This window comes from Anneissia japonica, unplaced genomic scaffold (assembly GCF_011630105.1).
Source record: "Anneissia japonica isolate Jap-2015-1 unplaced genomic scaffold, ASM1163010v1 scaffold26_len2425191_cov177, whole genome shotgun sequence".
NCBI lineage: Eukaryota > Metazoa > Echinodermata > Crinoidea > Comatulida > Comatulidae > Anneissia > Anneissia japonica.
Genome location: NW_022685220.1, coordinates 1,999,306 through 2,013,910, shown reverse-complemented (window position 1 = coordinate 2,013,910; position 14,605 = coordinate 1,999,306). Strand labels below are relative to the sequence as shown.

At 35.6% G+C, this 14,605-nt stretch overlaps 2 protein-coding genes across 3 annotated transcripts in view; one reads left to right on the top strand and one right to left on the bottom strand.

The window, feature by feature from the left end:
- Positions 1–2,471: 2,471 nt before the first annotated feature.
- On the bottom strand, positions 2,472–9,031 carry LOC117109245 (hydroxylysine kinase-like). Of its 2 annotated transcripts, none has more exons than XM_033251507.1 (5): positions 8,889–9,031; positions 6,893–7,270; positions 6,587–6,726; positions 5,928–6,102; positions 2,472–3,661 (listed from the first exon to the last, which is right to left on the bottom strand). In XM_033251507.1, the coding sequence occupies exons 2-5, from the start codon at positions 7,257–7,259 to the stop codon at positions 3,222–3,224; spliced, it is 1,122 nt and encodes a 373-aa protein (XP_033107398.1). In that variant the 5' UTR covers positions 7,260–7,270; positions 8,889–9,031; the 3' UTR covers positions 2,472–3,221. The 2 variants fall into 2 exon arrangements, with proteins under 2 accessions (XP_033107398.1, XP_033107406.1); XM_033251515.1 differs by having other exon boundaries at positions 8,839–8,982.
- Positions 9,032–9,126: 95 nt separating this feature from the next.
- Positions 9,127–14,605, top strand: part of LOC117109257 (putative glucose-6-phosphate 1-epimerase) — a gene marked incomplete in the record, with an annotated part of 7,063 nt that continues 1,584 nt past the window's right edge. The window contains 7 exon segments of the mRNA XM_033251528.1: positions 9,127–9,338; positions 10,345–10,396; positions 10,973–11,031; positions 11,181–11,260; positions 12,048–12,124; positions 12,269–12,339; positions 13,959–14,065. Of these exon segments, the coding sequence (XP_033107419.1) occupies positions 9,272–9,338; positions 10,345–10,396; positions 10,973–11,031; positions 11,181–11,260; positions 12,048–12,124; positions 12,269–12,339; positions 13,959–14,065 (513 nt within the window).

Here is a 14,605-nt window from a genome sequence, read left to right as displayed (position 1 = left end):
ACGAAACTCTAAATTGTATATTAAAGACGAAGAATTATAGAGTTTATTTTCAAATTATATAATCAATACACAGGAATTGTATACACCTTTTAATAAATTCATTCTTTCATTGTTTGATGCCTATTTGAGTGATTGATATATAATATATATTATCTGATTTTATTTATATCTATTTTATTGATTTGTTAGGCCTATATATATATTGAAAGGACTTCATTCGTTGAAAGCTACAGGGTCTGTCTCTTATACACATCTACAGAAACAATTTGTATTACTGTAGACTCTGTCTCTTATACACATCTAGATGCGTATAAGAGACAGCATTTCAATGTTCCATATTTTCAATAAGCTGAATGTGCAATTTATGTTTGATTTCGTCAGAGAAAGTAGAATTTGGCTTACAAACGATAGTGAGTTGTGACCAGCCGGACCGTTTCCGACGCCCTTGGTGGTCTGGTTATGACACCAGGCTATTTCTGTAGGTCATGGTTTCAATTCCCACCCATTACCGATTTTTTTTTTGGCTAGTTATCTGGACGTCGGAGATATTCGAGCACCTGAATCACTCGCGATTTTGTTTTCGCAAGTATTGGAACGTACTAGTACGATAACAACGTAATGTAGGGCAAAACATCACTCCTATTAGTTGTCACAATGTTCGTAGTAATCTTTTAATTTTTTACATTTAATAGTTTAAACGGATTCGGCGGATTATTGTCCCTTCGCATGAACCATGAGCTATCAAATACATTACGCAATTCGCGCGATTAGCATTTCCATGCACAAACCAAACACATTGGCGATATTTTTGGTTGAAGTACCCGTTGAAGTATTACGTTTTCATCCTGCGTTAGGCCCACTAAATTCAAAACATGAAGGACGTGAATAAATATTTCCATAAAATTTATAATAATTATAATTCAGTTTTACGTAGACGTGCATTGATTAAAGTAATTTACTGCTTCATTATTATTGGTATATATACATTTATGTTAATCTAAATTAATCAAAAGTTTATTAAAAATGTATGACCCAATTGTTAGTGGTTTCATTAAAATAATCTTATTAATCAAATTAATGTAGGCCTACCAAGTTCAGTAACAAACATTTAGGATGGCCTACCTTTCTGAGGTGTTCTGAGATGTTAGACCTTCGCTTTGTTATTATAACGAATTTTATAAAAATCCTCATATTTTAGTCTGCGCTATCTGGTCAATCAGCCGCCCCACCCTACAATACTTTTTGAAATTATAAAAAAAAAATGTTACTATACAAATTTAAGTCTGATAGTGTCTTCCGGCCACCTGAGAGTGCCATAATTATAAATGTATTAATTTATCTCAGTCTCAACCTTTGGGGCTGATGTGGTCTAGGCCTCCATTGTGAAAGTCCCTAAGTTAGTCCCCTCTATTTAAAATTCCTAGATCTGCCACTGATATTTTCTCTCCTTTTAGGAGCTTCACAAGCACTGTCTTTATCATTAAGTTTGCAATAATTTACATCAATAACCCAAGCCCGTAAAGGGGTGGGAGTTTGGCTGAACCCCTTTCTCGACCAGTTTACTAGTGCACGGTAGTATTTTATAATTTCGGAACAGGGGTGTGTAGTATTAAAATGGGTCGTAGGCCCAAAGTGAATTTTTTATTTAACTCGTATGACCCTTTCCCCAAAAATTGTCAATGGTCCACATTTTTTCCAAAGATATTTTTTTCTCCTTTTCACAATGACATAAATAAAAAAGCATTGATTGATTGGTACCTACCAGCATTAATACTTATATTAAATGAGACTTTAAACTGCTCATAGGTATAAGTGCCTATAATGTTTTTCACCAAGGAATGAATGTCCTCAGTCTGTGTCAGTTCGGCAGCAATTTATATTATTTTTTAAAACTTGTATTGACATTTTAATCACATCTTGCTGTTATTTCATTGTGAAAAGGTCCAAAACTTATGATCCCGATACACCCCTGTACAATGTGCTGTTTGAGAAATATTGAAGTTGAGCCATTAAACGTCACTGCAGTGCTCTTAAGCTCTGGATTGCTTCTCCTTGCCTCTTTGGTTTTTAAGGAAATACTTAAAATGCATATTTTATACAACACTTTTGGTTACTGTTTACTAATGCATGTGTTTTTTTAAGTAGGCTAGACTACACAGGCATCATGTGTTAATCAGTCCACAATAAACACTTCTAAATGCGGGCGGAGTGATGATAAATACGTTATATTGTATTTCTGTTTTTATAGTGTACTTGTTAATGCTAGAAAAGATTTATTTATAATCATTTAATTAAGTTGCGCTACGCAAACCAGCAGCGAAGTGACAAAAATGATCTGATAGTAAAGTAGCTTCATTTTACATGTGTTGTCTATTCAACTTTTTTTCTAGTATGTTATGTGCAACATGAACCACCTATGATGTGTGAATTTTTCAGAGTTGTGACAACTGGTGTGACAATTAAAACTTTTCTCTTGTTTTTATAGGTTTTTAATGTGCCGATATTTTCTTACTCTTGTATCGTTTATGATTGTATTTTATATGTATATATTGGAACCAAATAAATTCAATTCCAATTCGGAATGAAGGATTCAATACCTTTATTTTCCTGACTTGAATAATGCATATCAGTATACATATATTTTGTTTATATGTTGATATAATTCTTATCTAATTAAAAAATATTTTAGAAATACATGATTATAAAATCCTATGCTATTATAAAATTAAATCCATATCAAATGCAGACAAGTGGATTTTTTCCCAGGAAATCGATCAAAACAAGGCTATGAGGTAGGTAATGGCAGGGGTGGTGCCAGCGGGGGATAGCCAGGGCCCGTCAGGAAGAGTCCCCCTACCCTGTCGGGAAGAAAAACACAATTAGTTTGGGAGTAAGAAAACTATTCGGAAAACCATGGCGCCACCCTTAGGTAATAGGCTAGAAATGAAGCATTCAGTGGAGTAAAAAAAGAATACACATTCCTCTTAAACTCGAGGAAATAATCAAGCGATAGTAAACCTGAGGAAAGTAATCATGCGGTAGCAGGTTCCAAACAGAAATGCAACATAGGAAAGATTTGAAGTCAACAGGTTCATGGTAATTTTTGTTTCCTTCCTCCTGTAGAGCCTTGAGCACTACTGCAGTGGATTTGTGCGCTTTATAAATATTATTATTATTATTATTATTAAAAGGTGGTGGGTGGTCTTGCACATTTATACTGATTAATATTTTGGGCATTCTGCTTTTTGGATATCTTCAACAGACATCCCCCATACTTTCCTCAATGCCTTCCAACCTTTTTCTTGAGTACTAAGTACATATGTATTACTCGGATTGATAGAATAGCATTGTAACCCTAACAACAGGGATTGCACAAGTCGAGTAGCAATGAGTGTAACAATCATATTTTTTTCTGAATCTGGTAATTTGATTACACTCTCATAACCCGAAAGATACCATTTACAAACAGTTGCTTCATCTTCAATGTCAGTTAGCATCATATACGCCAGCGAGATACCAACGTCGAAAATGTATGGACAAAACATACAGTCACCAAAATCCAATACACCACTTAGGTTCCACTGTGGTTCACTGTTAACACTGCCATCAGCTGACTGTTTTACTAATACATTCAACTCGTTGAAATCCCCATGAATAATACCTGTTGATACGATGATACAATAAAAGTGTTATTCAGACTTAATAAAGAGAATGTTCAATCAAGCAAGTGTTAGCAAATTCAATAATTAACAAAGTGAGAGTTTGCATCCATGATCCTTTTCATCCTGTCTGTCAAAAAATAAAAAAATACATTATTTTTTATTTGGTCGCAATGATAGAGTTTAAGTTAAATGATTCAGGGGTGCAGATTTTCGCTAGGGATCTGGGGTGGGAGTTACTAACAATTTCAGATTTTTATTCATCAACATGGCTCAACCTTACAATGGAAGTATGGTCCTTAATGATGTGGGTGTGGGAAACTAATATTTTCTGAGGTCATAAATAACAGGTTTCAAATTTAGGCCAACCTACTAGGCTATTATTTCATATTCACTTGAAAAACACATGCATGTTGGTAAAACTTCAAGTGGCCTATAGCCCCTCTAAATCTGCCCCTATGATTGGTGGGATCTTTTGTATGGAGTGACATATGTATGTTCAGGGATTAGAGAGTCTCAGATGTAAAGCTATTTGACATTTGCAGATGCTGACACTGGGGATACAATTTTATTTCATTTAGTTTCTTTAGGCACGAGCGCCAAGGATATGCCAATCACTGAACTTAACCCTTTGAACCTGGAAGGCCAGAAAAATGGCGCACGCTCTTACACTGCAATAACCCTAAAGGCCAGTATACCAGCTTTGTGGGTTAGGTGACGTTATTCGGGGTAATCACCTGACCAGTATGGGCAATGACCTAATTTTGTGACATCATCATTCCCAAGTCGTTCTGACAGCCTTGTACGTGTGGATTTCTTTGAAAAAACAAATTTATATTGAATAATTTGACAATAAATGCCAACAGTGCTTTACGATTGATACTTTATGACTACCAAGAAAATATTAATGATGACGATTATCCAGGAAATGATTTAGAAAGTGAAAGTGAGGTAAACAGTGTAGTTTCTAGCCCTAGGCTAGGCCGATCACGATAGTGGTGCTAGTGCCAGTGGCAGTGATGATAGTTGTGCATCAGGTTAATGGATGGCTACGGGTAGCGGTACAGGGCCTAGGAGGTGGTGGTGATGATTGTAATAAAAAAAAGCATATTTTGTCCAAATAACTCAGGGTGAGGGTGCCGCAAGATGTAAATAATGTAAATAATGCAGAGTTCAAAGGGTTAATCACTATCATTCCTGATGATGACATAATTAATGTTGAAATATTGAATCCCAACACGATGGCGAGCATTTCGATACTTGGAGTAGGTGTTATACTATCTAATCACTATCCTATGTGGCATATCCATTAAACGACAGGAGACCGAATTGACCAGTACAACGGGGTAATCCCTACTTTTTTCGCGAAGGGTGTACTGGGTTCTTTAAAGTGCACACGGGCCAAATGCGTACTCTGGGCCTACGGTTTAAAGCCCTTATCCGAGAAGACTTGTTCCACCACCGGAACCATTGGCGAGTGAGCTGTTTGAACCAGTTCCAATTTTCTAGGTTACGGTGCCCCTAACTTAACCGCTCGGCCAATCATCTTGTCGATAGACATTATGAAGATTTTTTAAATGTTACAAAAAACGAATATGTCATTATCATTATTGTCATTCATGCCTAAAACATTATTGACAATACCGTAAAACCTTGAATTGAAGCCCACTGGGCTTAATCTTGAGATGAAGCCCATCTCAAATTGAAGCCCCCTCTTTAGTTTGCAAAAGTAGCCTGGAAAAGAAGCCCATCTTGAAGAGAAGCCCATGGGCTTTTTTTCAAGATAGAATAGGCTTCTTTTCGAGATAGTACAGTATATGAATACTGTTCATGAATTTAAAAAAACAAAATAAATTAAAAACAAGGTTGGTTTATACAGTAGCTTAGGTGATTTAATGTCAGTTAAAAAATACACTCCATGATACAGATTGATGATACAGTGGCCGTATTGATTGTTTTACAGTACAAATTCACAAAATTTACAGCATTCATTTTGAAAAGAACCTCCCTCTTTTCTTTACAAAAGTAGTCTTGAAGAAAAGCCCATCTAAAGTTCGCAAAAAAAAAGAAGCCCAGGGCTTCAATTCAAGGTTTTACGGTAAGCTGTATGAGCTCAATATGATCCTTAATTCATGTAAAAAGCATGAATCGCCAACATTGTGACTCATATGATACTCTAGGGGAAGGTTTGTCTAAAATTTAATGATGTAACCATATTCGTTATCGTTTCCATAAGCTTGCGAAAACTCCCCAATAAATCCAACATACCTCGATTCAGTTTTTCATGGTGTGGAAAAACTTCACTCTCAAATCGGTCAAGGACAGATTGTGACACGTTCTGTTGCCATTCTTCCTTGGGTAAGTGTAAAAATTCACGGGTTTTGAGAGCCGACAGCAAGTTCCAATCATAACTCTCACGGTTTAGTGATGGGTGCTCATAGTCCTAAAAAAGTAAAAGTTTTAGAATTAAACTTTATATTTAATAAACCATAGTTTAATATATTCTTCTTAAATAAGTGTTAATCTGTAATTTGTTCTGAATTTTATGGTTTATTGCTACAATGTAAAGTATGAAAACATTGAGCAATCAAATGTTAATGTAGGTCTATGCTATTGTACTTGGAAGCATCATTTTTAGTCGCGTACATAATGATTCTTGTGGGGCTAGGCTCCAGGGTCCCTTGTCAAAAAGATGTGTGAAATTAAAAGTAAATTCTATATGATTTACTGTATAATCACACAATATAATTATATTATTTAAATATACTGACATTGCCTTTAATGCAGTCTTTTCTGACGTTATATTTAAATGTTCTTAGGTTAGCATCGTTACACCACTGATCATTTGTATTGGAAATACTTGAATTCAAAGGCGTAATATTCAATGGGCAAGTCCCTCTGTAGGCCTCCCACTAACAAATACATACCTTCCATGCATTATGCATCTGAGCTAGAGTCTTGCCCACATTGTAAAATATATCAAGAGGAATTTGTTTGGCAGTTACCAACATTTGTCCAGGAATGTATGTTAACAGACGAATCATGTAGTCAGCTTCTTTAGTAACACCTAGAAAAAGGAAAACAAGTTTTATGTGAAGTCTTATGTAAAGGAAAACTAATTGCTGGTTTGATTGATTTTTAAAAAGTTTGGGTAGACCATTTAGAACATTAGAATTAAAAAAATATCATTTCCACAATAACAAAACAAGTTTCTACCATTAATAAAAACTTACCATCTTCCGTAACTTTTTTGAAGTGTTCTAAACTACATAATTTCCCATTGATGTCTTTTAGAGGCACTGGAGCTGGAATACCAGCTTCTTGGAGCCGAATCATCAACTCAGTTTGTGCTTCAAACACTCCTGTATTTTGTGATAACACTTTGTTGAAGATCTTGAGTACAAATTCGTCTTGATTGTCATAATTATCATCTGTTTTTATGTAGAAATTCAAGTCATCGTAGCTATCCAATTTTTTGATGATGACTGCATTCATATTGTATGTGCTTTTCATTATCTTTTTAGCATCATCTCTTGTAGTAAATGGAATACTGCCAACCATTTCTTGCAAATCAGTTCCACTGGACATGTCAGCTGCCATCTCATAAGAAACTGCAAATTAAAAATAGAAGAATTAACATATTTTGTACTACAGACTGTCACCTACTGTACCAATACAGTTGTAAACAAGCCTCACATATTATTTCAGTATGTGTTGCAGGGGAAAGAAGGTGGAACAGGTGAAGGTGGAGGATTCCAGAAGACGCACTAAATTCCTTTTATGTTTGATTTTGTCACATGGGCTTCTAAGAGATCAGACACAGTAAAGACAAGAACTCTTCAGAACTCTATATGACTTAAAGTTTATAATGCAAGCTTCAACTCACTCACTATACTCAAACAGCATTGTAAATAAATCAGGCAGAAATATACTTATGCAAAAAAAAATAAAAACAAAAAACAGCACATTTTTATTCGCAATATAATTAATAAATATGGCTGACTTGCACAAAACTTTTAAAAAAAGTTTTAAGAAATAATGCAAATAACATAAATATTATTGGTACGACTTTGTATCCTAATTCATGCAGGCCCATAGGCAGAATTTTGGTGGAGAGGAGGCTGCATTAGAGGTGGTTTGGGGTGAAGCCCCTGGAAGCTCCAGCAAAGTAGCACTTTGATGGCCTTATAGGGTCTATAATTAATTTCTGAAACCCGTAAACTGAAGAACTGAAAAAATTACGTTCTCCTTTATAGACAGATGTAAGTGGCCCACAGGCGAGACTTTTGTAATACCTTATTAAGCAAACTTTTTTAAAAAGACCGTTAGAGGGAAGAAAAATTAAAATGAAATTTTGTTTTCTTATTTAGCAAAATGATTTCGCCAAAAGCATGAGGAGAAAATAAATATAAAACATTATTGATGAATGTATACAGTGTAGTAATGTGATTGATAAATGCTTTAACTTAATTATAATTAAGAAAAAAATCATATTTTTGGAGATTTTATGAGGGTGTATAATAACAGGCACGGATATAGCGGGGAGGGGGTGGCATGAGAGCCCGTTCCCCCACCCCACCGTCGGTCAAGCCGAAAAATAAAAAAGAGGGAGAAAAATTTATAGACAGGAAAGCGGGGAAAAGGGAGTGAACCTATGAGTTCAGTGGCAATCCGGCAGTAGGAGGAAGGAGAGCTCAATTGTTTACCACTTATTTACACTAAGCATAGTGGCCCAGAGGTGGGCGTGGCGGCATGGACTTCATATTGTGTCCCCCGTCTGAAAATCTCTGGAAAATATCTATAAAAAAAAAATAAAATAAAAATTGTTCTGAATTTCTATTTTTTAGCAGAATTTTTTTTTTGTTCTGGCATACAATTTCATTTATGAGGGACCCTGAAATATAAAAAATATGGTTACATTTTTCTTACCCGGGTAGTTTCGCCAGCTCCCCATCCCAAATAAAAAGGCCAAATCGACCCATAGGCTTAATGACCCTGATAGTCTAAGCATGGAGGTATATAAAAATAGATTTTATACCGCGATAGATGGGCGATGGTCAAGTCGGTACTTCGTATTAAACTGTCGTTTTCGAGCAAGAGTTATTAAAAATCGTCATACAATATGGACCTATACATGGCGCTTCATAATGAGTGATTAATTTTCATACGAATATCTTACCGTAGCCCACTGCAAAATAAAAAGGACGATGTATAATGTTTAAGTATTACCTTCTTTGACTGGTCGCTACGAACGCGAAATATCGAGCACGTCTGCCTTGTGGGTACACGGCCAAGCCCAAACCATCCACGTGGTATTTTTATTGCAGTAGTTAATTTACTATTGAGAAGATTCAACAAAAAAAAAATTGCTTTCCACGCTATTTCTAATAGTCTACTGGATGTACTGCCAAGAAAACAAAAAACCTGCCGACATGTATTAGAGTTTCAGGTTAGGGTCACTCCAGCTCCACCAAGGTCATACTTCGTACGTTCATTCAATACTTTTTCTGATGATTGCGTGCCCAGTGATGCATACTACGGTAGGCGGTACTGTCAGCTGCTGCCAACTCAAAGAAAGTGATAAAAAGGTGGTGTCGTCCTGAGCTTCAGATATGTCAAGAGAGGAAGATATCATAACAATTCGGCAGGGAAACTCTTCGGTTTCCATTCATCACCATGGTAATACTGCAGTATGCGTACCTGCTAGTACAGTACTACGTTTATACCTCCATGGTAGAAGTAGACTAGAATACAGCAACCGATGCTAATTTTGAGCTGCACGCTTCCGGGTTCATATTGCTGTCTACAGGCAGGGGGTGGATGTTGTGGGATCGGGTATATGGGACTTCCTAAATTCATGCACATTCCCTAAGGTTGTGGGTGTCCCACGAGTAGGTGCTATCATATCTTCATGCATGGAGGTATTCTTCGTTCTCCGTGAACCACGGGACTGATCAAGTATAATTTCCAAGAGATAGACTTAGTTCCAACTACAGTCCATGGTCGATGAAATCGGGACCTGGAAGTTGTTCTGAGCACTCTGTACCCATGTTAATACCTAATTTGTATTTAATATTAATATCTAATTTGTTACCTCATTGCTACAATATGAAGGTGCTTCAATTCCAATCACCACCCGGATATGCTACTGAATCGTTTTAGAAAAATGATATCTCAGTGTTTTTATTTATCCCTGGATGACTTTGTCACTATACTATCATTTCCTATAGTATAAGATTTATTGGCTGTTACATTTTATTGTTAGGCTACCCAGTATTATTGTTGTTTTAAATGTTCAAATAATTTCAACATGAAACAATTGTTATATTTTATTATTTTGTTTTATTCAGGCAAAAGATATTTACAGTCGAGCAAAAGACAAGAAAGACAAAGTAGATATTTTGCACAGTGTTGAAGACCTAGATCTGTGCAGGAAATATTGTGCAGTTTCTTCCTGCACAATAGAATGTTAAGAAGGTTCTAAAGTCGGCCTAGTCTTTCATTTACCATTGCAAAATTTCAAAATTATACATCTATATTAAATCTTCCATTTTTACTTTACAACTGGAAGAATTTACTGTATGTACAACAGAACACATTTTTTCATGATTGTTAAAAATTACGTTGAGCATTATTATTATATATTGTATTATTATATTATTAATTATTTTATTTTTTATGGCAGGAGCAACTGTTACTTCATGGAAATGTGATGGATTAGAAATGCTTTTTGTAAGGTTTGTATTTTGCTATTTCAGTACCAAGTTTTACAGAGCAAAGAGCTGTTTGTATGTCAGACCTGCACATGCGTGTAGGGTGGGTTCTGGGCTTAGGGTTGGAGGGACTTCGGCTTGAGTGTTTAATAAATAATACATCTTGCAGTTTAAAATAAAGATAATAATTTTCCATATTATTATTTATTATCCATTTTTTGTTTTATCTAAATTTATGTACAGTGTATTGAGAGCTTGCTTATATAAGAAGGAACTCTTATTATTATTGTTATTATAGTACTGTAATTACAATACAAATGTTTATGTCATATAAGAGGGCTATATTCTTTTTTAGTGTGGTCTGTTTAAATGGTAGGTTTTGCAGAAGTGGGATTGTGTCGTACCACACTGCAGAAATGATTTATCAAGCCATGCTGCCAAGCATAACTGGATAAGAGTCCTGGCCAATGAATATGTTCCCCAATATAATTTTTAGATATACAACAAATAAATATACTAAACTAGTCATCTCAAGACAACCTTAACTTTCACAAAATACTAGCATCTAAAATTTTTAATTTTTCTTTATTGAATGTACAGCAAAGATGCAATCTTTAACAACAAGAAAGCTATTAGAGGAGGAATCCCAGTGGTCTTTCGTAAGTTTAATAAAAATATTGTTTGTATTATCGTTTGTAAAAGCAATTCAGTTTTGTGTTCTTTTAACAATTCAATATTGTTAATGTGATATTCATGTTTCATTTACTCAAATCACACATTTCTGAACAATTTGCTTTTGACATTCAAGCTAATTTTGGTCCATGGGAACTTGGCCCTCAACATGGATTTGCACGAATAACAAGGTGGACCTTGAAAGAATCAGTATCGGTAAGTGTCATGGAAAAAAATATTCACAAAGGTCTGTTGCAGTTTTTTTGGTCTATGTCCTCTTGGGGGCAAAGACACTATGTTGTCATCTGGCAGTTAAAGATGGCTGAAAGGGTAAATCCTGTGGAGGTGCATGATGGGCCATCTTAAGTACCTTATTACTGTACAAAAGTCATAAAAAAAAAATCACACATTTCTTGATAACCGAATCCCATGTAGATAATTTATTAGTATAATAATAATTCTGGATTTATATAGCGCCTCCCGTTGACACAACCTCGAAGCGCTTGAACATTATTACCCCGGATCAAGCACATATGGAACACACACTCAAGGCCCATAGGGGAATTCCATAATGTTGCAGCTGTATTCAGCGAAGGCTGTGTTTGGAGACAACCACAGATAAAGTGCCTTGCCCAAGGACACAAGCGACTTGCACAGCGAGAGTTTCAAACCCCCGACCTCGAGTCCAAACCACAACCGATGCGCCAACCACTTCTACAATTAGTAAACATGATACAGTAAGGCAATATAGTGCAAAGACACACGGTTCCGCTGGGAGCCTATGTTTTCATGTAGTTTTTAATCTTTATTTTTATATTGATTTTTTTTTTTTTTTGTAATTTCAAAATCACTTCTCATTATGGAAATGAGGAAAAGCCTTATGTTCGGTTTAGCCTTATGTTCGGTTTTCCAAACAGAGTCTAGTTTATCTTGTGTGAATCTGGTATAAGCTGTGACACTTGCTTCAAACTACAAGAGCATTTTGTTCTTAATCTTACTGTAGAATGAAAGCTGTGGAGAAGCTAAAGCTGTTTTTACCCTAACTGATACTGAAGAAACTCGTAAAATTTGGAATTACAAGTGAGTATTTTTCCAAAATTTTACAATCATCAATTTAGACATTCAATCAGTTACCAAATTTCAGCCATTATTTCATTGCTTAGTGTGTGTAATTTTACATATTTCTATCTCAAATGTGTATGTTTATTCTTTTTTTTTCAATAGCTTTTGTGTCACCTACACAATTTTGTTAAGAAACAAAGAATTTGAGACAAGACTACAAGTTGAAAATTCAGGTATAGTGTGATTGTCAATGACTGTTATTAATGTGTATTGCACATCGGTGAGAAGAGATGAGAAAACGTTGAAGTCAGATAACGTTAATCCATTAAGTATTCCCCATCTATTTGGCACAGTGGAATTGGTTTGGTTTCCCAAGCTGGAGGTCAGGGTTTCAATCCTTCGATGTGCATTTTGCTTATGTACGTCCTTGAGCAAGGCACCCAGGGGAGCATCACATTCTCATCTGCTTCACACTACTTGAATCTGGGGATAAGCTCCAGCCGATATGAGCCCTGTGGCTCAGCAAGGATTTACTTTTACATCCATACTATGGACTAATCACAAAAAAAAGCTTATGTTTTGAATTAAAAGTCAATGTAGTAAAAGTAATTACAGTATTTTGTGAATAATAAAAACTGGACATTTTGTAACAAAGGAATTTCAGGTCTCAAAATTTCCAGGTTGTGAGGTATCCGTGGTAGGGTCACTGGGGTTTTTAAGTTGCACAGTTAACTAAATGGTAGCCTTATGCTAATTGGCTAATTTTAATTTGTTAATTTATTTGTTTCTCCTTCACAGAATTGTAGAAGAACAACTTTTGTTGAAACAAGGTTTCCCGTGTTAAAATAAAGCTAATTATTATTATGTATCTAGCATAATTATCTAGCTAGGGGGTGCACGTGGAGAGATGCACATCCTCCCAAAAAAGCCCGCACCCACATAGGAACTGGTGAAAGCCAAAAATAATGCTCAAGTAGTTAAAATTCATTTTATACGATTTTATTTTGCAAGCTAGTACCGCCTCCCTTATGTAATCATCAATCCCCCAACACCTTTATACCTCCCATCAGCTCCCCCCTCCCCTTCAAACTTACTAAGTCGCATACATTCAAGGTCTAAACAAAATATATATTGTGACTTTTGTAGCCTTCTTATTAAACATTCTTTATCTGCAGTACTTAAAATAGGATTGGTTTTGTGAATACCAGTCACTTCAGACCAAAACAAACTCAGCACAAACATAGAACTCGGCCCAAAGTCTTCAACAAATTGGCCCCCAGCAGACAAATCGACCAAACTAATCAACTCATACCAAAACCTACTCTGACCAAAGTTCAATGTGGCAATATGTTTATAATGGTTTCTCTTGTAATAGTTCGTCAGGGAGAAAAAAATTTATATGTATTTTGTACATATTAGTAGATTCTAAATCGATTAAAATAAACCTTTGAAACCCCTAAATTGTCAAAATTGGAGCACTTCCGAAAGATTTTGAGCGACGCCCGACCACGCCCACTTTGCTCTCGTCAGTGACTTTGACCCTCCCATCGGGGACCTCAACCCCTCCCTCCAGCAAATCCTGGTGCCACCCCTGATGAGCATCTCTATTATATATTTTGATTAGTTAAAACTAGATGCACATCTTAAGGTGGCAAAGAATGCATTTCTGGGCATCTAGGAAAAAAAATTTCTGAAAAATATTTCACGCCAGTAACTTTGAATCTGCCCATTTCAAGACAGCACTAGAGACATTAGTCTATCTAGCTCACTCCCGAAATTTTAACGTATACATGTACAGATGGCAAATGATTGATTGATACTAATGATGATTAATTTTGATTATTACTTGTAGGGTCTGATGAGTTTGAGTTTACAACTCTTTTACACACTTACTTCTCTGTACCTGATATCAACAAAACAACAATATCTGGCCTCCAAGGACTCCAATTCATTGACAAGGTAATTATTATATTTGTATGGTTTAGGAGTGTAAACACATAATCATTAAATCAGATGCAAACATGTCTGAGCAGAATAGCCTGCTTGCTTACTCACTGTGCAAAAAATGGTGCATTAGAACTTTTTACTCGGCAATCGTCAGGCAACCTGTTGATACTGCGTTCTGATTGGTCAAATATTTATATGTTGATACCTGTTGAACTGCTTTGGTTATTCATTACCTGTTATGTAACAGGTTCCTAATACAACTTTAATTGTCTGTTATATTTTATTCAGGATAATAAGCAATTACAGTCAGGTTTTGAGTTCATTATAGGAAATAGAAGCCGAAGGAACTCCTGTCACATCTAATTTCTGATTGACAGACCTGTGGTGTCAAAATACTCTTCATAATCAATAATAGCACTGGAACTACACTATTAATTGCTACATTCAACATTTAATTACACACACTACTACACTATTAAACACAATGAAAAGTTAAGCCAGGCCTGTCAATAATTGTTGCAACAGAGTTAGACTTGTCTCTTATACACATCT

Coding starts and splice junctions, on each gene's coding strand:
- LOC117109245 (XM_033251507.1), bottom strand. CDS start 7,259: ATGGCAGCTGACATGTCCAGTGGAACTGATTTGCAAGAAATGGTTGGC. Junction 6,727..6,892: donor CAAAAAAGTTACGGAAGATG/GTAAGTTTTTAT, acceptor TCCTTTTTCTAG/GTGTTACTAAAGAAGCTGAC. Junction 3,662..5,927: donor CCATGAAAAACTGAATCGAG/GTATGTTGGATT, acceptor TCGTATCAACAG/GTATTATTCATGGGGATTTC.